This window comes from Ornithorhynchus anatinus, chromosome 1 (assembly GCF_004115215.2).
Source record: "Ornithorhynchus anatinus isolate Pmale09 chromosome 1, mOrnAna1.pri.v4, whole genome shotgun sequence".
Lineage (NCBI taxonomy): Eukaryota > Metazoa > Chordata > Mammalia > Monotremata > Ornithorhynchidae > Ornithorhynchus > Ornithorhynchus anatinus.
In genome coordinates this window covers 62010606-62035186 of record NC_041728.1, presented here as the reverse complement: position 1 = coordinate 62035186, position 24581 = coordinate 62010606, and the positions used below count along the sequence as shown (strand labels likewise).

General features: G+C 42.9%; 1 protein-coding gene and 1 non-coding gene across 5 annotated transcripts in view; one reads left to right on the top strand and one right to left on the bottom strand.

Annotated features, from left to right (window-relative positions):
- Nucleotides 1-660: 660 nt before the first annotated feature.
- TRNAI-AAU lies at nt 661-734 on the bottom strand. Its single transcript has one exon. It is a non-coding gene; the product is annotated as a tRNA-Ile (tRNA).
- A 4873-nt stretch (nt 735-5607) lies between these two features.
- The window catches only part of MOK (MOK protein kinase), a 53078-nt gene continuing 34104 nt past the window's right edge, over nt 5608-24581 (top strand). For all 4 annotated transcript variants that reach the window (XM_029065159.2, XM_029065150.2, XM_029065174.2 and 1 more), the window contains exons 1-2: nt 5608-5732; nt 15302-15416. In XM_029065159.2, coding sequence (XP_028920992.1) covers nt 5726-5732; nt 15302-15416 — 122 coding nt within the window. In that variant the 5' untranslated portion in view covers nt 5608-5725. The remainder of the gene's footprint in view (nt 5733-15301; nt 15417-24581) is intronic.

Here is a 24581-nt window from a genome sequence, read left to right as displayed (position 1 = left end):
GCCCTTAACAAAGATCACCATTATTATTAGTTATAGTAGTATTAATATTATTATCTGCCTCCTTCATGTTTTTCCACTGTCTTCTGTTGCTACTAAAGTGCTTAGTACACACATTCAGCGTTCAAAACAGTTGCTTGACTTGCACTGTTCGTTCCTACCAAGCTAACCTAACTGTCCCCGACTATCAACTCTCCCATCTCCCACCCCGTGCTCACACCTTTCCCCCACCTAAAACCTCCTTTACCTCTAATTCACCAAACCATTTCCCTTCCCACCTTCAAGCTCTTCTAAAGCCACCAACCTCTAAATCTTTTAGTGTTTTGGCAGTAGTTGATCCTCCTGGATTGGCCTGATTTTGAGAATTACACAGATCAACTTCCTGGAATTAGCACACACTAGCCATTCCCTGCAGCAGAGAGAAGATCCACATACCTTCCACAAGCAGTGCAGGGGTTAAACTTGGCCACGTTTATTTTACCCGTTTTATTTTAGAAGAATTAGGCACACAATTCATGCAGTTATTCCTCTTTGATGGGCTTTAGCTTAGAAACGTTTTCAACCACTGCGTTTTGTTCAGATCGCTTCTACAGAACCTGAAAATAAAATTTTAAAAAGTTAAAAAAGGATTATAAAAAATGTAATGATTTTAAAAAACAGAGATGGCCCGTACGGGGATCGAACCCGCGACCTTGGCGTTATTAGCACCACGCTCTAACCAACTGAGCTAACCGGCCACTGCGTTTGGCGTCTCTCTTAGCATTCTTACTATGAGAAAAGTACAATTTCTACCATTCCTCAACTCTTTTAAATTGGGAAAGTCAAGCTTTTGGTCCTCCTAACTGAGAGACCTCAAGTCCTTTGGAAAATCCCAGAGCGGAGCCCCCTACAAAAAGAGATGAAGTTATCCAAGAATAAAAGGTTCACGAGGGAGTGAGAAGGTGGTTTTGCATTGCATATTTTCCGAAATGCAAATTATCCGCTTCTTAAAAAAACAGAAGGTCAGAATTGTGGATGGAGTCAGAAAAATCCTGTAAATATCTGGGAAAATTGTGTTTTACTTCTGTAGTACTTTCCCAAGAACTTAATGTAATGTTTTGCATTCAGTAGAAGCTCAAAAAATACCACTGATGGATTAATTATCTATCTATATATGCATCTATTTATCTATTTATTTAATGAATAGATTTTATAATAAATTAATATATATATATATATATTAATGTCTGTCTCCCCCTCCAGACTGTGAGCTCGATTTGGTCAGGGAATGTGTCTGATGTTATAGTGTACTCTCCCAAGCGCTTAGTACAGTGCTTTGCACACAATAAGAGTTCAGTAAATACGATTAAGAAAAATAATTAATTACCTATGCTTCCTTTCTAAAACTAAAATAGTAGTAAAAATAATAACTGGTATTTGTTAAGCGTTTACTACGTGTCAAACATGTTAATTAGGTCGGATTCGGTACCTGTCCCACAAGATAATTATGGATGACTACGGTATTTGTTATGCACCTACTATGTGCCAGGCACTGTACTGTGGGGTTCACAGCCTAAATAGAAAGAACAGGGATTTAATTCCGCTTTTACAGTTGAGGAAACTGAGGCACAGAGAAGTTAAGAGACCTGCCCAAGGTCACCCAGCAAGCAGTTGCCAGAACTGGGATTGGAACCCAGATCCTCCGACTCCAAAACTCTTTTCATTAGACCACCCTGCTTCCCATATTGAAGTAGGAAGCAGCATGGCCTAGAGTATAGAGCATAGACGTGGGAGGCAGAAGGACTTGGGTTCTAATTCTGACTCTGCCACTTGTCTGTTGTGTAACCTTGAGCAAATCACTTCACTTTTCTGTGCTTTCAGTTACCTCATCTGGATCCTGCCATCTCCCTCTTTATCTTCTGCCCACATTAAACACCCGGTTTGCTACTCTATACCTGGATCTACTCCCATCTTCTGCTTCTAAATTTCATGTTGTTTTCCTTTCATTCCCTTTTGTTTGTGCTCTTAATGACAAGGATAGAATTGGATTGCGTGTTCAGAACAGTGAGTAGCTCCTTCCTAATTACTGATTCCTAGAAGTACCAACTTTTCATAGGATTTGAACGCAAATGTAGTGGCCCACCAAAACCACCAGAGATCAGGACAGTTTCAGTGTTGAAGTCCTACTGATAAGCTCTGGATGAAAAATGAAGTGTTTACCATACAATATGTAAAGCGTCATGGTGATAAATCAATACTAAAAAAATTAGCAAGTTGAAGATATTTTCAGATGTTACAGATTGTGTAGAAAATCATTTCATGACAGATTTACCATTTCATTCTTAATAATGTTCATATATGATTTATAACCACCTCCCAAAGGATTACTGTGTTTCTACCCCCTACCGTTTAAAGCTCAAAAAATAAACAAATATTTTTATATTATTTCACCAACTGAAATGATGAACATTTCAAAAGGAGAAGCAGTGTGGTTTAGAGGATAGAGCACTAGCCTGAAAGTCAGGGGTTCTAATCCTGGTTTTGCCACATGTCCGCTGCTTGTCCTTGGGGAAGCCACTTCACTTCTCTGGGCCTCATTTACCTCATCTGTAAAATGGGGATTAGAAGTGCGAGCCCTATGTGGGACAGACACTGAGTCCAACCTGAATACCTTGAATCCACCACAGCGCTTACAACAGTACTTAGCCTTTAGTAAGTGTTTAACAAGTACCATTTTATTTTAAACTGTGACTCATTGACAACTTTCTTCCAGGAACTGTTGAAATCAAAGGCATTTTTTACAGTAAGAAGCAACTTAAAAATGATTTTTTTCTTTAAAAATAATTTAAAAACCAATCAGTGGTATTCACTGAGTGCTTACTGTGCACAGAGTACTGTACTACTAAGCACTTGGTTGAGTATAACAACAGAGTAGTTAGAAATGATCCCTGCCTTCAAGGAGTTTACCATCTAATGGGGAGAAAAAAAAATTCAAATAAATTACAGGTAGGGGATGCAACAGAGTATAAGGATGTGAACATAAGTGCTGTCGGGGTGGAGTAAGTACTACAGTACTTAGAAGGTATGGATGCAAGTGATAAAAATAGAAGAAAAAAAGGATGCAAGTGATAAAAATAGGAGAGAAAAAGGATGGGGAGAGGAGAGATTTGGCAGGTATGGCTTCCTAGAGGAGATAAGGATATTTGTTAAGCACTTACTATGTGCTAGGCACTGTACTAAGCGCTAGAGTGGATACAAGCAAGTCGGGTTGGACACAGTCCCTGTCCCACATGGGGCTCACAGTCTCAATCCCCATTTTACAGATGAGGTAACTGAGGCCCAGAGAAGTGAAGTGCCTTGCCCAGGGTTACACAGCAGACAAGTGGCAGAGTCAGGATTAGAATCCATGACCCTCTGACTTCCAGGCCCATGCTCTATTCACTGTGTGAACAGGTTCAAGGGAATTTTGGAAAGATTCTAGGATGAGTGTACTATACTGAGTTACCAGAGGGAAAGATAATGATTTTATGAGGTCTGTCTTTAAAGCACTGGACCACTATAAAAGAGGATGACACTCGTATTGTTCATCCAATCATCCTATGCCACTAGTCAAAGTCAGAATATTTGGCTGGGCGGGCCACAGTTCTGGCTCTGTAATGGCATGTTTTATATGAACAATTATCTCAGATTAGGAAAGACATGGACTCAGCTCTTTTCCCAGAATTCAGTCAGTCTTATCTTGAAAACAACTTAGATTGTTTTCACGTTGGAGATTGTGTTTTCTTTTTATATTTCATCCTTAGCTCTGCAAATGACCAAACAATTATAAATATTTTCTGAGCACCTAGTGGGTGCAGAGCACTGAACTAAACATTTGGGAGAATACTACAGTACTGTTGGCTTTTAATATGTTTACAGTTTAACTGGAGAGAAAGACACTAAAATAAATTACTGATAGGAGGAAGGAGGAGATAGATGCAAGAATTAATACTTAGGTAACAGAGCTTGTAAGATATGTACTATTATCTTACTATCTATTATCTACTATCTTACTATATGTGCTACAGACTTTGAGAGGGCTCAAGTGCTTAGATAGCACAAAAGTTCTGAAGGGGCATTTGGGAAGATACAAACCGAGGAAATTATTTGGGGAAGAACCCATGGAGGAGATAAAGTTTTAGAAGGACTTTGAAAACAGAGAGGGCAGAGGTTTGTCGATTTGGAAAGAGGGGCTCTAGGCAGCTTGGAAGAGTGTGATCAAGAAAGGTCAGGAGCTGGAGAATAAGAATGAAGCACCTGAATAGACTCGCTAGAGAGGAATGGGGAATGTGAGCTGGGATGTAGTGATAGAAGAGAGTGGATAAATAGGATTGATTCAAAAAAATGGTCAGGTCAGGAGTTTCTGCTTGATGCAGAGGAATGGGTAATCATTGAAGATTTAATAATAATGATAATAATAATAATAATGTTGGTATTTTTAAGCACTTACTACGTGCCAAGCACTGTTCTAAATGCTGGGGTAGATACAGGCTAATCAGGCTGTCCCAGGTGAGGCTCCCAGTCATAATCCCCATTTTACAGATGAGGTCACTGAGGCACCAAGATTAAGACTGTGAGCCCCACATGGGACAACTTGATAACCTTGTCTCTACCCCAGTGCTTAGAACAGTGCTTAGAACAGTGCTTGGCACATAGTAAGCGCTTAACAAATGCCGTCATTATGATTTGGGCAAGTCACATTACTTCTTGGTGCCTCAGTTCTCTCATCTGTAAAATGGGGATTAAGACTGTGGGCCTCACGTGGGACAACCCGATGACCCTGTATCTAGCCCAGCGCTTAGTACAGTGCTCGGCACGTAGTAAACCCTTAACAAATAACAATACTATTATTATTATCAATGGTGCCTCAGTTCCCTCATCTGTAAAATGGGGATTAAGACTGGGCCTCAAGTGGGACAACCTGTATCTCCCCCAGTGCTTAGAACAGTGCTCAGCACGTAGTAAGCCCTTAACAAAATACCAACCTTATTATTATTTAACACATACCACAATGACAGCCTAGAGGGGAATTGAAGCAGCTGTGGCTCTGTGGAAAGAGCCTGGGCTTGAGAAGCAGAGGTCATGGGTTTGAATCCCGGCTCTGCCACTTGGCAGCTGTGTGACTGTGGGCAAGTCACTTCACTTCTCTGGGCCTCAGTTCCCTCATCTGTAAAATGGGGATGAAGACTGTGAGCCCCACGTGGGACAACCTGATTACCCTGTATCTCCCCCAGCGCTTAGAACAGTGCTCTGCACATAGTAAGTGCTTAACAAATACCAATATTATCTATTTATTGCTATTGTTTTTGTCTGTCTCCCCCGAATAGACTGTAAGCCTGTCAATGGGCAGGGATTGTCTCTATCTGTTGCCGATTTGTCCATTCCAAGCGCTTAGTCCAGTGCTCTGCACATAGTAAGCGCTCAATAAATACTAGTGAATGAATGAAACCACGTGGGTGGAGGGCTCGGCGCCTAGCAACGGTGAGCCCCGCCCACCGAGGCGGAGCCCCAGGGCCGGCGCCTGCGCAGTGGGCGGTGCCGGGTACAATGAGGGCGGAGGGCGCATGCGCGGAAGGGTCCGGCGGTTGCCGGGGCGACGGGGACGCAACATGGCGGCTTAGCCCTCCTCCGAGGGAAGGCCGCCCAGGTCCTGGGAGGGGGGAGTCTCCCCTTCCCTTGCCCGCCCAGCGTTCGCGGAGCGGGGCTGAGGATGAAGAGTGAGTGGAGCGGATTCGGGGGGCGGTGGAAGAATTGGCGGGTGACCCAGGAGGTGTGGTTGGCCCCGCCTCCAAGGGGGCAGGGGAGGGCGAAGAGCAAAACCGGAAGTGCAGGCCGCAACCGGAAAACCAGACCCGATGGAGGAGGCCAGGCCACCCTGGCCTCACAGGACCGCCCTCGTGCCCTGCCTTCCTTTACTCCTTTTTAATAATAATAATTATGTTGGTATTTGTTAAGCGTTTACTACGTGCCGAGCACCGTTCTAAGCGTTGGGGTAGATACAAAACCCTACACAAAACCCTACTTAATAATAATAATGTTGGTATTTGTTATGCGCTTACTATGTGCCGAGCACTGTTCTAAGCGCTGGGGTAGACACAGGGGAATCAGGTTGTCCCACGTGGGGCTCACAGTCTTAATCCCCATTTTGCAGATGAGGTAACTGAGGCACAGAGAAGTTAAGTGACTTGCCCAGAGTCACACAGCTGACAAGTGGCAGAGCTGGGATTTGAACTCATGACCTCTGACTCCAAAGCCCGTGCTCTTTCCACTGAGCCACACTGCTTCTCTAATGAAGCAACTTACTTACTTACTTAAACTTACTTTAAACTTTACTTACTTAAAACTCACCTCCTCCAAGAGGCCTTCCCAGACTGAGCTCCTCTTCTCCCTCTACTCCCTCTGCCACCCCCCCTTCACCTCTCCGCAGCTAAACCCTCTTTTTCCCCTTTTCTCTCTGCTCCTCCACCTCTCCCTTCCCATCCCCTCAGCCCTGTACTCCTCTGCTCCACTGTATATATTTACATTACCCTATTTATTTTGTTAATGAATTGTACATCGCCTTGATTCTATTTAGTTGCCATTGTTTTTACGAGATGTTCTTCCCCTCGACTCTGTTTATTGCCATTGTTCTTGTCTGTCTGTCTCCCCCGATTAGACTGTAAGCCCGTCACAGGGCAGGGACTGTCTCTATCTGTTGCCGACTTGTTCATTCCAAGCGCTTAGTACAGTGCTCTGCACATAGTAAGCGCTCAATAAATACTATTGAATGAATACAGGGTCATCAGGTGGTCCCACGTGAGGCTCACAGTCTGCATCCCCATTTGACAGATGAGGGATTGATTCTATTTGGTTCTTGTCTGTCCGTCTCCCCCGATTAGATTGTAAGCCCGTCAAAGGGCAGGGACTGTCTCTGTTACCGATTTGTCCATTCCAAGCCCTTAGTACAGTGCTCTGCGCATAGTAAGCGCTCAATAAATACTACTGAATGAATACTAGGTGCAGAGCACTGTTCTAAGCGCTGGGCTAGATCCAGGGTCATCAGGTTGTCCCCTGTGAGGCTCCCAGTTAATCCCCATTTTACAGATGAGGGAACTGAGGCACAGAGAAGTGACTTGCCCAAAGTCACACAGCTGACAAGCGGCAGAGCCGGGATTCTAAACCCATGACCTCTGACTCCCAAGCCCGGGATCTTTCCACTGAGCCACAATGCTTTTTTTCCTTCTTCATCCTGGCTCAGTGGAAAGAGCCCGGGCCTGGCAGTCCAAGGACATGGGTTCTAATTCCGGCCCTGCCGCTTGTCAGCTGGGTGACTGTGGGCTTCACTTCTCTGTGCCTCAGTTCCCTCATCTGTAAAATGGGGATTAAGACTGTGAGCCCCACATGGGACAACCTGATTCCCCTGTGTCTACCCCAGCGCTTAGAACAGTGCTCGGCACATAGTAAGCGCTTAACAAATACCAACATTATTAAATACCAATACTATTATTATTATCATCACCGGTGGCTCAGTTCCCTCATCTGTAAAATGGGGATTAAGACACAGCCTCACGTGGGACAACCTGATGACCCTGTATCTACCCCAATGCTTAGAACAGTGCTTGGCACATAGTAACTCCTTAACAAATACCAATACTATTATTATTATTATCACCAGTGGCTCAGTTCCCTCATCTATAAAATGGGGATGAAGACTGTGAGCCCCACGTGGGACAACCTGATGACACTGTATAATAATGAATAATAATAATGTTGGTATTTGTTAAGCACTGCTTCTCTGCTTCTCTGTATCTACCCCAGTGCTTAGAACAGTGCTTGGCATGTAGTAAGCCCTTAACAAATAATACTAATTATTATTATCACCGGTGGCTCAGTTCCCTCATCTATAAAGTGGGGATAATAATAATAATAATAATGTTGGTATTTGTTAAGCGCTTACTATGTGCCGAGCACTGTTCTAAGCGCTGGGGTAGACACAGGGGAATCAGGTTGTCCCATGTGGGGCTCACAGTCTTCATCCCCATTTTACAGATGAGGGAGCTGAGGCACAGAGAAGTTAAGTGACTTGCCCACAGTCACACAGCCGACAAGTGGCAGAGCTGGGATTCGAACTCATGAGCCCTGACTCCAAAGCCTATGCTCTTTCCACTGAGTCACGCTGCTTCTCCCTCCCTCACTTCCCTCATCTGTAAAATGGGGATGAAGACTGTGAGCCTCACGTGGGACAGCCTGATGACCCTGTATCTACCCCAGTGCTTAGAACAGTGCTCGGCACGTAGTAACTCAAATACCAATACTATTATTATTATTATCACCAGTGCTTCAGTTCCCTCATCTGTAAAATGGGGATTAAGAGAGTGAGCCTCACGAGGGACAACCTCATGACCCTGTATCTACCCCAGCGCTTAGAACAGTGCTTGGCACGTAAGCCCTTAAATACCAATACTATTATTATTATTATCATCCGTGGCTCAGTTCCCTCATCTGTAAAATGGGGATTAAAACCGTGGGCCTCACGTGGGACAACCTGATGACTCTGTATCTCCCCCAGCGCTTAGAACAGTGCTGTGCACATAGTGAGCGGTTAACAAATACCAACGTTATTATTATGGGCTCTAACCCCGGCTCCACCCCTGGCCAGCGGTGTGACTTTGAGCAAGTAATAATAATGTTGGTATTTGTTAAGCGTTTATTAAGTGCTGGGGTAGATACAGGGTCATCAGGTTGTCCCACGGGAGGCTCACAGTCTTCATCCCCATTTTACAGATGAGGGAAGTGAGGGAGTAGGAAAACATAGACTGAATAGTTTTGTAGAAAAACGATCCAACCAACCAAATGAATTATGGCTCAATCATATTTTCTGAACACTTATTATGTGCAGAGCAATGTGCTGTGGGGGAGTGCAGTAGAACAGAGGTGGTAAGACATGTTCCCTGCCCACAAGGAGCTTACAGTCTAAAGGGAAAGACAGAATATAAATAAATTACAGATATGTATGTAAGTGGTATGGGACTGAAGGTGGGGCGAATATACCTCAGCCCTTACCTTCAAAGCCAACCCAAGAGGCCATCTTTCTCCAACAAGGCTTCCCAAACTTAATTCTCAACACCTCAAGTTGTCAACCCAACAGCCATCTCTAACACTTAATAAATGTATTCCCTTCCTCAGAATCTATATATGTAGTCAATTGAACACTAAATTAGTCTTGACTTTCCATGTTCACTGTAATATTTTTAGGTTGGTTCCCCCCATTAGAGTCTGAGCTCCTTGCGTGCAGAGAACGAAACTGCTATTTATTTATAATTTATTTATAAATGCTGTTGTATTTAGCCACTGTTCCCAGAAGATTACTAATTACTAGTACACTGGAGGCAGGTAGTCTAGGGAGAAGGCCAATCAATCAGTAGTATTTGTTGAATACTATGTGCAGAGCACTGTACTAAGCACTTGGGAGAGTCCAATTAAAGTGGGTAACGATCTAACTACGATAGGACAAGGGATTGGACCATGGTAATGACCGTTTGGGTGGGAGGAAGGGGCATAGCCAGGAAGTGTGGGGACGAAGAAGCACCAGGACTTGGCAGCTGACCAAATATGAGAACTGGAAGACAGGAATCGGGGAATGATACCAAGATTGCAGGGTTCAGGGAGTGGGAGGATGATGGAGTTCTCAATATTGGGGGGAAAGTTAGGTCAGGGAGTGAATTTAGGAGGAGAAGAAAAGTTCATTTTTAAGACTTTGAGTTTAAGCTGTCAATCGGGCATCCAAGTGGAGATGCCCTAAAGGCAAGAGGAAGGGATTGTAGATTAAGCTCGTTGTGGGCCAGGAACGTATCTGCTAACTCTATTTTGTATTCTTCCAAGCGCTAGTACAGTGCTCTGCACATTCATTCAATTGTATTTGAGTGCTTACTGTGTGCAAAGCACTGTATGCTTACTTGATTGATAGATTGATGATTGATAGATTAGGTGATACTTCAAGGCTGGGGTGGTAGATTTGAGGGTCACCTGCATTGGAGTGGTGCTAATTGCCCTTCTTCCCACGTGGGGCTGTGTCCAGGTTGCTTATAATTCATTCATTCACTCGTATTTATTGAGCGTTTCCTTTGTGCAAAGCACTTGAATCAATCCCAGTGCTTGAGATAGAGTATTATTGAGAGTGCTGGGCCGTGAGAAGCAGTGGCTTAGTGGAAAGAGCACAGGTTTGGGAGTCAGAGGACATGTGTTCTAAACCTGGCTCCGCCACTTGTCTGCTGTGTGAGCTTGGGTAAGTCACTTCACTTGTCTGGGCCTCAGTTACCTCATCTGTCAAATGGGGATTAAAAGTGTGAGCCCCACGTGGGACAACCTGATTACCCTGTATCTACCGCAGTGCTTAGAACAGTGGTTGGTACATAGTAAGTGCTTAACAAACACCATGATTATTAATTATTATTATTATTGCACTGTATTGAGTGCTAAGGAAAGTATTTCACCAATCTCTGCTCACAAGGCTACTTGTTTTGTTTTGTTCTGTTTTGCTTTGCTATCTGTCTCCCCCGTTTAGACTCTGAGCCCATTATTGGGCAAGGATTGTCTCTTTCTGTTGCCGAATTGTACAATCCAAGTGCTCAGTACAGTGCTCTGCACATAGTAAGCGCTCAGTAAATACCAATGAATGAATGGAAGGCTCTTACCTCTATTCGGGGGGACAGACATAAAGAGGTAATCTATTTTTGTGGTATTTAAGCGCTTACTCTGTGTCAAATACTGTTCTAAGCGCTGGGGTAGGTTCAAGTTAATTAAGTTGGACACAGGCCCCATCCCACACGGGACTCACAGTCCAAGTATGAGGAAGAATAGGCATTTTACAGTTGAAGAAACTGAGGCACAGAGAAGTGCTCAGGGTCAGTAACACAGCAAGCCGTCGGCAGAGCAGGTATTAGAACCCAGGTCCTTCTGACTCCCAGTCTGGTGCTCTCTCTTCTAGACCACACTGCTTCAGATTAATTGACCATACACTGAAAATGCATGTCTATGCACAAGTAAATGGATGAATGAATTACCTGAGAGTAGAGTGAGCGGAGCGGAGCAAGGGTCCCAGAACACAGTTGTGAGGGATGGATGACCGCCGATAGTTGATGAGAGGTGGAAATGGAGCAGATGAGGTTGACGGTCTGATCAAAAGAGACAGGAGGAGAATCAGAAGAGCATTTTAAGTCTAATGGTGTCTCAGAAGAGGAAACAGTCCACAGCGTCAGAGTGGCAGAAAAGTCGAGGATCAGGATACAGTAGAGCCCACTGGACTTCATTTCAGTGGAGAAACTACACTGTAGTCCTCAGTGGAGGACTACACAATTGTTAAGTATTATTACCTTGAAAGTAATGGACATTGTACTAAGGTGCTGCAAATTTCATTTTCTCCTACCTTCAAAACTAGTTCAACTTTGCAGAAAAATATTTAAGTATATCTCAAATACCTTTTCTGCTATTTCTGACATGTGGAGATGAGCCTAGGTTGCTCGCTTTCTATCGGCAATTAATATTTTATATAGTTCCTAGAATAAGATCAAAGGTTTTTCAGCAAGTGTTTATTTTTGATGTGCTTCCAAGTTAGAAATAAAATCAAGATAGGATTCAAATCAAAGAAAGAAACAGGATAATTCAATTATGTGAATCTCAGTTCTGCTATTCGATGCGAAATACGAAATAGATTGGCTCATGAAAGAACAAACCCTGTTCTAATGAAATGAAGGGTAATCACTTCTGGCTTTGAGAAGCATTCTCTTGTGAACTCTTAGGGTGTTGGACCTTATTGATTCCCTTAAATATGATTTACAATCTATTGAGCTCTCCTTTCCTCCACCCCAATTTAAAATGTAGGTGAAATGTCTAACATTGCATTTTGTACTTAAGTACATAGAATGAATCTGAGAAGCAGCAAGGCCTAGAGGAAAGAGGACAGGCTGGGGCGTCAGAGGACCTGGCTTCTAATCCCGGCTCTGCCAATTGTGTGCTCTGCAGCTTTCGGCAAGTTGCTTAACCTCTCTGTGCCTCACTTCACTTATTTGTAAAATGGGGATTAAATCATACTCCCTCGTATCTAAACAGTGAGCCCCATTGTAGTACAGGGACTGTGTCCACCCTGATAACCATGGATCTATCTACCTCATTGCTTAGAACAGGGCTTGGGACATAGTGAGCACTTAATACAATAATTTTTATCAATTATTAATATTGCTATGCCCCCAAAACATGATAGTATTTAAGAGGGATGGCAGTGGCTGCAGCTGGAGAGAGCTGAGTCAGAGGGTGGAGTGGCAGATTGTTGAGACCCAGCTCAGCTTCAGGGCACTTAACTCAGCTAGCAACAGCCTGTCTCCCTGATGAGTGAGGAAGAGATTCAACCTCCCTCCTTCTCTCTCCTCCCATCTTCTTCTACCTCCTCCTCACTCCTTTCTCCTCTGCCATCCTCCAACTGCCTTTCCCCAAAACTTCCTGGATGACCTCTATCTTCAGCTTTTGGAAGGAGGAGAGTGATTGGTGAGAAATTCCTGACACAAGCCCATAGCGTAAAGCCAAATAACGGCCCTGCTGTAGCAATATAATACCTAAAAAGCAGGCCGAAGTTGTGTTTCCACTAATTCAGTAAAGATGGCATTGAGACAGGGTAGTGGACAATTAAGGAAAAAGCTTTAGTTGAAATTGTGTTTAGTTGAAATTGAAATTGTGTTCGTTCTCTTTCCTCTGTAAAGTCCAAGACATCTTTGACTATTAATATTTGGTGTTAGTCCCATAATTATTTTTGGAAATACAAATGAACTTCTTAGAGAGTAATGTATTCTTGATAGTTGCTTAAATTCTCTTATATTAGTTTTTATAGGTAACTCTCAAGTACTCAGGGGCTGATTATCCAACATGCCTCTCCGTTTTTCCTCTACAACTTTCTTCCTTTTGGCTATTTTTCTCCTTACTAGCACTTGTAGATGACCAACAGGGAAAGGTTTTAGAACTAAGGACACCTTTATAGCAAAATGGACAGCCACGCTTTTAAATGCCTCATAACTATGGAAAATTTTCTGGAAGTGGTCTGTAACTTTCCGTGATGTTTTTTTCCAAAAGGGAAGCCTTATTTTTCCCTAAGCATTCTTCTTGATGATTTTCCTCTTGGAGCAGTGGTTCCACAGGAAAATCCCAAGAGAAAAAAATGTAGATTTGGCAGGAAAAAAGTGGCGCAAGCCACAACTTTCTCTTTCCTCTCCAAAATGTGGAATGGCAGCTTCCTGCTCCTAGGACAGTTGAATGTAGAATCAATCAATCAATGGTATTTATTGAGTGCTTACTGTGTGCAGAGCACTGTCCTAAGCATTTGGGAGAGTACACAGAATTAGCAGTAATGTTCCCTGCCTGTAAAGAGTTTAGACTGCTCCCACCCACTCTCCTTGTGTCCTTGATGTCCACTGCAGTGATATCACTCTTTTAGGACAGCATTTCTTGGATCCAAAGACAGGGCTGCTATACATTGTGGGTCAACGTGAGGTCATTTATACTACGCGAACATAGGAAGCATTTTAAGCATATTGGTAAGTTACTTTTCTGTGACTGTTTCTTTAAATGAGCAAATGAAATTCTGGAAAATCATTTGGAAGTATTTGTCCTTCTCAACCACCAACACTTAGCAGTTGTGTTAGGCTTCTTTTGGAGCTTTGACATATTTACTTTTCGCCCCTATACCACAGTAAAATCAGGAAAAAAATCATTTTAGGATGGAAAGCAGCTTGCCAAGCATCCTGTACTCAGTGTCTCACTTATTCCTGACTCAAACCTGGCTACAATGGCCCATATCCTTCACCTTTTAGAAGAGGGTAACAAGGGAGATGTTTAGCAGAGAAAATGTGTAGTGGAATTCTGGCCTTAGTTGATGAGATTAATTTGAAATGCCTTCGGTTCTCCCACCTCCACCGCCTCATTCACAGTGTTTCCTCAGCCTGAAGCTTTCCGATCCCCCCCAGATCTGAGACCCTTTCTTCAACACCCTCCTAAAATCCCACCTCCTCCATCAAGCCTTCCCTGACTAACTCAGGGCCATCAATCTTCAGCACTTGTGGGTATGCAACTCTAGTCAATTGTGCAGTCAGTCATTTATCCTGATGACTCTGTTGGCCTCCCCCTCAAGACCGTAAGCTCTCTGTGGGCAGGGAATCTATTATAGTGTTGTTGCAGTGTGGCTTAATGGATAGAGCACAGGTCTGGAAGTCAAAAGGACCTGGGTTCTAATCATGACTCTGCCACCGGTCTCCTGTGTGACCTCAGGCAAGTCATATCACTTTTCTGTGTCTCTTAACTCCTCAGTAGATGGGGATTAAGACTGTGGGACAGGAACTGTATTCAACCCAATTACCTTGTATCTACCTCAGCACTCAGTACGCTGCCTGGCACATAGTAAGCACTTAACAAATACCAAAGTTATTATTATTATTACTCTCCCAAGGGCTTAGCACAGTGCCCTCAAACAGTAAGTGCTCAATAAATTTGAATGACTGTAAATATTACTAAACCCATCACCCCCATTAGAGAGTAAGATCCTTGGGAGTGGAGAACCTAGTTTTTGCTAATGTACTTTCCTGAACTCTTAGTAAAGGACATCACACTCCTGAACCCTTAGTAAAGGACATCACACTCAGTTAATATCATTACTGCACTACAAATTGAAACTCTCTCCTTTTTCACTCCGCTTAAAGGTATCCAGTCTGATTAGTACACACAGAGCCAGAAGCAAATCAGAGCCAGCTTTAATGAATTAAGTCTATGGCCCCCAAAGCAAATGTGGTCATTCTGACTTTCACCTTGTTTTACTTTTCAGTTAAAACTTTTAGGGTAATTTGTGTCTGAAGGGTGAAAATGAAGGCTTTTTGTTTAGCTTTGTTAATAAAAATAAACATATCTGTGTTTATAGTGGACATATGTCATAGTAATAATATAGTTAGGAATGCCATGGCATAATGAACTCACAGAATTGAATTCCAATTTTTAAAAAAAGACCTTTTTTCCCTATTACACATGATATGAAACTGTATTTGCAAATTCATTCATTCAATAGTATTTATTGAGTGCTTACTATGTGCAGAGCACTGTACTAAGTGCTTGGAATGTGCAAATCGGCAACAGATAGAGACAGTCCCTGCCCTTTGATGGGCTTACAGTCGCAAATGAAAAACATACACATATTGAAATACTGTATTTGTTTTTTGACCAAGAACAATTATAAAATGTATTTAATTATGTTTTAAAAAATTATTTCTGTTTGTAGAATATAGGGCAATTGGCAAAATAGGAGAAGGAACATTTTCTGAAGTTACCAAGATGCAGAGCCTGAGAGATGGAACTTATTATGCATGTAAGCAAATGAAACAGCACTTTGAAAGGTAGGTACATTTCAAAATTTTATTAACCTAAATCTAAATACCCTGTTTCACTGTGACACTAAACTGGATGAGCTAAAGGTTTAATGTCGACTTTTTCCTGGAAGTTACACGCTTGTGGTTAAGCACATTATTTGGTTTAGATTTCTTTGACAGACCCTGAAGAAAAAGATTTGTTTTGTGGTGCCCAGTTATCAATAATGTACATATATTGAATATATTGTCTGTGTGACTCTTTGGACCATACTGACTTCTTTGCAGAAAATCAGTGGTAGAGACCTACTTTTGATGAGGAGCCATTAAGTACCTTTGTTATTATCAAGTTTGGACAATGTTGCAACAGTAATAAAGATTAAAGGATTTTAACCGTCAATCAGTGTATTTATTACTTACCATGTGCAGAGAGCACTGTACCAAACATCTGGGAGAGTACATTGCAATAGAGCTGATAGGCACCATCCCTGCCCACGAGGGGTTTAGAGTCTATAGGAGGAGACAAATATTAAAATAGGGGAAATGGAAGGGTGTAAGGATATATGCATAAGTGAATATATATATATTTGGAGAAGCAGCTTGGCCTAGTAGGAAGAGCATGGAAGGAATAGCACGGACTTGGGAATCAGAGGATGTAGGTTCTAATCCCACCTCCACCAACACTTGTCTGCTGTGTGACCTTGGCCAAGTCACTTAACTTCTCTGTGCCTTAATTTCTTCATCTGTAAAATGAGGATAAAGACTGTGGGACAGGGACTGTGTCTAACCTGATTACCGTGCAGCATGGCATAGTGGATTAGAGCACGGGCCTGGGAGTCAGAAGGTCATGGGTTCTAATCTCCGGTCCACCACTGTCTGCTGTGTGAACTTGGGCAAGTCACTTCACTTCTCCGTGTCTGTTACCTCATCTGTACAATGGGGATTAAGACTGTGAGCCCCACATGGGACAACCTGATTACCCTATATCTACCCCAGTATTTACAACAGTGCTTGGCACATAGTAAGTGCTTAACAAATACCATAATAATAATAAAAATAATAATCTGCCCCAGTGCTAAGAACAGTGCCTGGCACACAGTGAGCACTTAAATGCCATAATTAATTAAGGTAGTGAGTGAGGTGAATAGCAAATGCTTAGGAGTACAGATCCAGGTGCTTAGGTGATACAGAAGGGAGGGTGAATAGAGGAAAGGAGGGCTTAGTCATGGAAGACCTCTTAAAGGAGATGTAATTTTAGGAAAGCTTTGAAGGGGTAAGAGTGATGGATATGGATACGAAGGGAGGAGTACCAGGCCAAGAGGGAGGATGAGGGCAAGGGATCGGCAATGAGATGGACGAGATCAAGGTTCAGTGAACAGATTGGTATTAAAGGAGCTAAGCGTGGGCTGGATTGTAGATCTGCCAGGTACGGTAGGAGAGGGTTAGCTGACTTGAGTGCCTTTAGGTGCCGGTTAGACTGTATGCTCCTTGTTGTTAAGGATCGAATCTATCCACTCTATTATATTTTACTTTCCCAAGCACTTAGCACAGTGCTGTGCACACAGTAAGTGTTCAATAAATTTAACTAAAGCCATTCGTAAGGAGTGTCTGATGTAGAAGTGGACAGGTAACCGTCAGAGGGTTTTGAGGATTGGAGAGAGATGATCTGAATGGTTTTTAGGAAAGAGTAAAGAATGGACAGGAATGGGGAGAGATGGGGGCAGGGAGGACAGTGAGGAAGTTGATGCAGGCATCAAGGTGGGCTAGAATAAGTGCTTGAATCCGCACAGTAGCAGTTTGGATGGGGAGGAAAGGGCCGATTCTAAAGAATTTGCGAATTTGAATCGAAGATAATACCAAGATCTTGGTCTTGTAAAGACAAGAAAAATGGTTGTGTGGTCAGCGGTGATCAGAAAGTCGTGGAGGGAGGACAGGGTTTGGGTGGGAAGATGAGGGGTTCTGTTTTGGACAGGTTAAGTCTGCAGTTTTGTTGGGACGTCCAAATGCAGATGTCTTGAAGGAATTGTGAGACTGCAGAGAAGAAGCAAGGTCAGGGCTAGGGAGAGAGATTGGTGAATCAATCAATCAATCGTATTTATCGACCGTGAATCATCCACATAAGTATGGTAGTTAAAGCTGTGGGAACAAGTGAGTTCTCCGAGGGAGTGGGTGTAGGTGGAGAATAGAAGGAAACTCAAAACTGGGCCTTGAGGGACTCCCACAGTTAAAGGGTGGAAGTAGCGTGGCTTGGTGGTTAGACCACGGGCTTGGGAGTCAGAAGGACAGTGATGGACGAAGTAGATTTTGAGAGGAGGCAAGAGGTACTACTGGGAAGGGTAATATAATAATAATTATGGTATTTGTTAAGCACTTACTATGTGCCAAGCACTGTTCTAAGCGCTGGGGGAGATACAGGGTCATCAGGTCGTGGCTCAGTGGAAAGAGCACGGGCTTTGGAGTCAGGGCTCATGAGTTCGAATCCCAGCTCTGCCACTTGTTGGCTGTGTGACTGTGGGCAAGTCACTTAACTTCTCTGTGCCTCAGTTCCCTCATCTGTAAAATGGGGATTAAGACTGTGAGCCCCACGTGGGACAACCTGATTCCCCTATGTCTACCCCAGCGCTTAGAACAGTGCTCGGCATATAGTCAGCGTTTAACAAATATCAACATTATTATTATTATTAGGTTATCCCACAAGAGGCTCACAGTCTTAAACCCCATTTTACAGATGAGGGAACTGAGTCACAGAGAAGTGAAGTGACTTGCCCAGACAAGTGCCGGGATTAGAACCCACGTCCTCTGACTCCCAACCCCGGGCTCTTACCACTAGGCCAATTTGCTTCTCTAATGTGAACAGGGATCGTATTTCTGTTATATTGCACTGTCCCAACTGCATAGTACAGTGCCCTGCACACAGTAAGCACTCAATAAGTACCATTGATTGATTGGATCTGTACTTTTTAAGCATTTGATATTCACCACCCCACCCATCCTCGGCCCCACAGCACTTAGATACATATCCTTTATTTATAGTAATGTCTGTCTCCCCCACTAGACTGTAGTCTCCTTGTGGCCTGGGATGAATCTACCAGTTCAGTTGTATCGTACTCTCCCAAGTACTTAGTGTAGTGTTCAGCACACAGTAAGTGCTCAATAAATCCCATTGGTCGATGGAGGGGGGCAGGAGGAGGATAGGACTGGAGAGGAGTAGAAGAGGTTTTAGGGAGATTACTCCGGATGGATTCAAGGATTCAAATATGCAGCGAGGTCATTACAAGAAAGGGATTGGGAGGTGAAGGGGCAGGGAGATTGAGCAAGGAGTTAAAAGTCTGAAAAAGCTGGCACAGGCAATGGCAGGGGAGTCATTTCTGGCCGAGTTCTGGAAATGGCATCAAAAATCCTAAGCGCAGTGGAGTGACTCATAATACTCTTCAGCTTTTTTCCATTGATTTCTGAATTGGCATTATGATTGCTCCCATTTTATCACTGATGGACCGTTGCAGAAACTGAATCCCAGCTTCCTCTGCTGGAAAGATAATTGCCTTTGGGGACATCTTGAGAGCGGATATCGGGAACAAACTGATAGATGTTAGTCACTGCTGGTAGTGACAGTGGGCCCCAAAGGACATTCAATAGTTTAATTTTGCTTTTCAGAACAAATCTATGCAAGCTATTTTCTTAGCTTTCCAATCTCCTTTGGAAGTACTGAAGCATCCCACTGGAATAAACACATCCTTCTACCATTGTCATTTACTAAAAAATGTTAGTCATGTATTCGTTGGAAATACAATCTCTGAGAGTGGTTTTTGTAAAAATTTTTTGGAATCTTGTTTTTGTTTTCTTATTATTCATAACCTGTAAACTTTACAGATTATGAACCCATTGCGGGACAGAGCCCTGCCTGAATTTTGCTTAATTATATTCACTCCAACTCTTAGTCCACTACTCAACACAGGGGAAATGTTCAGTAAATGTCATTACTACAAATAATTATGTCCCAAGCACTGTGTTAAGCACTGGGATAGATACAAGAAAATCAGGTCCCACAGGGGACTCACAGCATAAGTAGGAGGGAGAACAGGTATAGCATTGCCATTTTGCAGATGAGGGAAGTGAGAAGTAGAGAAGTTATGACTTGCCAAAGATTACACAGCAGGTGTGTGATGGAATCAGGATTAGAACCCAGGTCTTCTGACTCCCAGATCCGTGCTCTTTTCCACTAGGCAACTCTACTTCTCCAGCTACAGCTTCTATTATTACTACTCCTTATGGGAAATCTAAGGCACTGAGAAGGAAAGAAACTGTCAGAGACAGAGGCAGGATGGCCTAATAGAAAGAGCATAGGGTTGGGAGCCAGGAGATGCAAGTTTTGATCTCAGCTCTGGCCTGGCCTCCTGTGTAACCTTAGGCAAGACACTGAACCTGTCTGTGCCTCATCTTGGTCACCTACAAAATGGGGAGAAGATACCTGTGTTCCTTCCCTCTTAGATTTTGAGTTTCATGTGTGACCGGGACTGTGTCCAGTCTGAATATTTTGTATCTACTCCAGCTCTTCAGCACAGTTTTTTTTTTAACCTATCAAGCACTTAATAAGCAGCAAAATTCATAGTAATCATTAAAAGGTGGGTGTAGAATTTTAAGTTTCCCCTGCTGGGTTCCACGCCTCATTAAACAAATGCTGTTATTGTTTATTTTGACAGACGTTCTTGTTAATCCCAAAAGTTGACAGGCAGAAAAGAATATCTTCAGCAGTAAATGAAGTATTTGAGTGCCTCCTTTGTGCAGAAGACTGCTGTCTAATAGTAATAATAATTGTGGTATTTAAGCTCTGAGATGGTTACAAAATAAGCAGGTCAGACACAGTTGCTGTCCCACGTGGGGCTTATAGTCTACGAAGAAGGGAGAACTGATATTTCATCTCTGCTTTACAGATGGGGAAATTGCCTAGCATCACACAACTGGCAAGTGGCCCTGCTAGGATTAGAACCCAGGTCCCCTGATTCCCTGGCCTGGCCTTCTTTCACTAGGCCAGGTTAGCCCTGAGCCCATGGGAGAGGCAACAGAAGATGACACAATCCATGCCCACAAAGAGCTCCCAAGCTATCTCATGGGACAGACATAAAATAATTTACAAATAGGATGAAGTGCTCAAGTAATTTAGGAGGTAAAATGGTAGGTTCTAAAGTGCACTTAGAAGTAGTGACTTGCAAAAGAGCTCAGGTGGTACAAAAATGCCAAGGAAAATGTGAAGAAGAAAAATTCATCAGGGAAAGTCTTCTGAAGGAGGTGGGATTTCAGAAGGGTTTTAAAGATGGAGGGAACTATAATCCAGCAGAGTTGAAAGGGGAGGGAGTTCTAGGCAGGAAAAAGGGAGTGAGGGCAGGGGTTCATAGGTGATAGTCGTAAATGAGGCACGGTGAGAAGCTAGCTTGGGAGTAGAGAATGTAAGTTGGGGTATAGTAAGAGAGGAAAGTGGATAGTAAAGAGGAAGAGAGCTGATATATCTGATATTTATGTATATGCTCTAGGGCTCATGAGACCTGCATGCCTCACCATTTATCCCCTTAGTCACTTGGCTTAATGTAATAATAATAATAATGCTGGTATTTGTTAAGCACTTACTAAGTGCAAAGCACTGTTCTAAGTGCTGGGGGGATACAGGGTGATCAGATTGTCCCACATGGGGCTCACAGTCTTCATCCCCATTTTACAGATTACATAACTGAGGCACAGAGAAGTTAAGTGACTCACCCAAAGTCACACAACAGACAAGTGGCGGAGCCAGGATTAGAACTCATGACCTCTGACTCCCAAGCCCAGTCCCTTTCCACTGAGCCACGCTGCCTCTCTCTACACTTGTTGCTATTACTTTCTGTACTTCTCCCTGCCCCATCAAAATTCCCACCCCCATTCCTGAGCAGGATGGCTGCAGAAGGTTGGAATTGCAGAAAAGAAGAGATTTGTTTCAAGGATCCCAATTCTAACTGGAGGTAGTAATAATAACGATATTTGTTAAACACATACTATATGCCAAGCACTGCCCTAAGCGCTCGAGTAGGCACAAGGTAATCAAGTTGGACACAGAACTTATCCCTCCTTGGGCTCATGGTCTAAGGAAGGAGAGTAAGTGTTCAATCCTGGGGGAACCGACACACAGAGAAGTAAAGTGACTTGCCCAAGGTCACCCAGCAGGCAGCTGGCAGGACTGAGATTAGAATCCAGGTCTCCAGAATCCCAGTCCAGGCTCTATCCTCTAAGCCTCGCTGCTTCCCTGCTGGACTCGAATTTATAAGGCCACCTATTTTTATAAGCCTTTTAAGTTCAAATTCATGTAGTGTTTCAGATCGAAGGTCTCGTAAACTGTTGTAGTTGTGATTTCTGTTTTTTTATAAAATCTTGGTATCATACAATCCTATGGAGGATGGATATGTATATCTCAACCAAAAATAGGGGAACATTAAGCAGTAAGGAAGCACAGTGTTTGTGTGGATTTCTCTGGCTGCTAACTATTGTGACTTGGGGAAAAATAGGCCCAACCACGAGGAATTTTTCAGATATATGGGTCTTGGATAAAAATCTGCTTTAAATTAAATTAAAACTATTGAAAAGTGTCAGTTTGGAACTGACATTACCCCAAACCTATTGCCTATTCCCTTGATAAAATGATTACAAAATGCATCTCATTCAGCAAAAATTACAACTCAGACAAAAATGAGGAAACAAGTCTTTCTGTCTCAGTGAAAGATCTCTTGATGTATAGAACTGCCCTAGTCTGCATTAGATGTGCAGGGGAATGTAAAGTGTTAATAATGTTAACAGGCAGAGGTTAAAGCCAGCTTAATGAAGAGAAGAATCTGAAAGATTTAAAATACAATAATTTGGAATTTCATTTTACCTAGGGTTTTAGGACTTGTGTGAAGAGGGTTTTGAAACTATATCCTACTTTTTTTTTTAAACTGCTTTCCCAGGTACTAAAAAGCAAGTATTTCCTTGGCTATTTGACAACACATTTTCTTGTAGATTAGGTTTAAGAAATTAACCTCAGAAGCAATAATCTTTGTAGCTGAAGTTAATACTGCTCGTGCCTTTTACTTTCATGCTATGAACTGCCAAGGTTTGAGAATTTTAATTGACCAACCCTTGGAGGCAATCTATCCCCCAAGAAGTTCTGTGTGTGATGGGAATTGAATTACTAAAATAGCAAATACCCTTATAAAGAAGACATTAGGCCCAACAGGCATTTCTTTTCCCAAGTAACTGTACTCATAGAAATATTCCTTTTAAGGCAAGTCATTTTGACTGTCTTTGATTTGGCATTTGCTTTTATGCGCCTTTGTCCAAACCCATTTTCCCTCTCTGAAAAAGCAGTAACATGCTAAGCATGATGTTTTTAAGATTCACAAATCCCCTAAAGCAGAGAAACTTTGGCAGTGGTTGATCCTGTCCTTTTTAGCTCCTTCTCTTGCATTCTGAAACTATTGAGCATGACGTTCATTGATTCAGTTTAAGCACTCTCGTGTGAACAAAAACAAACAATGTCCAGCGTCTTTAATTCCAAGAAAGTGGTGTTGAGTTCCCGTCTATGGAGTTATTCTTAAGAAAAAAAAAGGTAACATTGCAGATTCCTTATTTCAGAAGTTGAAATCTGTATTTTTCTTTTTCAGATTGTAATTGTACAATTAAGCTGCAGTCATTTTTGGTAAAATGTGGTTTTGTTACTCAACTTGGATAGTCAGTCAATCAGTAGCATTTATCGAATGCCTGCTGTGCACTGTACTAAGCACTTGGGAAAGTCCAATATAATAGAGTTAGTAGACACGACCCCACACCACAAGGATCTTGGGCCTAGGATCCAGCAACAGCCATGGCGATCCGAACGGATTTGGTGGGACCAGCTTCATAGAGCTTGGAGCCCAGGCACATGCACTGGGGATAGAAAATCAGAGTTGGCAGAGTAGTGAGAAGGGAGTTGTGACATGGCTACCTGAGCCACAGAGACAGCACCAGAACTCAGGCTCCTGGGCAGTGGGGTCCTGGTTGAGACCCAATACTGTTCGTTTTTATCCCCATTTCTGGCTGGCAGTAGCGGTGACACATGGCTTGGGTGGGGACCATCTGAGTCACTGATTTAAAAAAAAAAAATTGCAGGATGGGTTAAAGGGGAGTTTGGGAAGTAGGAGAGAATCAGGCCGTGTTTGGGGTGCATGAAGGCCAAAAATGTCCATAGGAATAATGGGAGAGAAGGGACAAGGAGAGGTGGACAACAGAGAGTGATCTGCAGTGTAATTTTTATGTACCTGTAGGGTTTGGTCAACATGTTGTGGTTGGTTCTGGGATGAAATCTAATTGTGTAAGTCTGTTAAATTATATCCGGATATAGCCACATTTTCAAGGAATGCATGGTGGGCATATCCTGTGAGGCCGGTTCAATAGAGAAGCAGCCTGGCTCAGTGGAAAGAGCACGGGCTTGGGAGTCAGAGGTCATGAGTTCGAATCCCGACTCTGCCACTTGTCAGGTGTGTGACTGTGAGCAAGTCACTTCACTTCTCTGTGCCTCAGTTACCTCATCTGTAGAATGGGGATTACCTGTGAGCCTCACGTGGGACAACCTGATTACCCTGTATCTACCCCAGCGCTTAGAACAGTGCTCGGCACATAGTAAGCGCTTTACAAATACCAACAAAAAAAAAAATAGTTCACTTCAAGTTTCAGTCTGATACATTTTGAGACAAACTTTACAAACTCTTAGCTTCCACAGTCTTCTTGAATTTCACCCACTGTCACTGAAGCCCCTTATTGCCAAGTGAAAAAATCATTTCCCCCAACATGATTTTTGATTAACTCTAGGAACTCAACTAGCACGTTGTAGGAGAAATGTCGGTCCCTGGTTACATCCTCTAGCGAGTTGGTGGATATGTTTCATACCTTTGCGGAGCTCACAGTCTAGAGGGGGAGATAGTCATTGAAATAATTTACAGAGAGAGGACCTCTCAGTTACCTCATCTGTAAAATGGGGATTCAATACCTGCTCTCCCTACTACTTAGTTTGCGAGCCCCATGTAGGATAGGGAATGTGTCCGATCTGGTTATCTTGTATCTACTCCTTCATTTAGTTGTTCTTTCCCAAGCTCTTAGTAAAGTGCTCTGCACACAATAAGTGCTTAATAAATATGATTGAATGAATGAATACAGTGC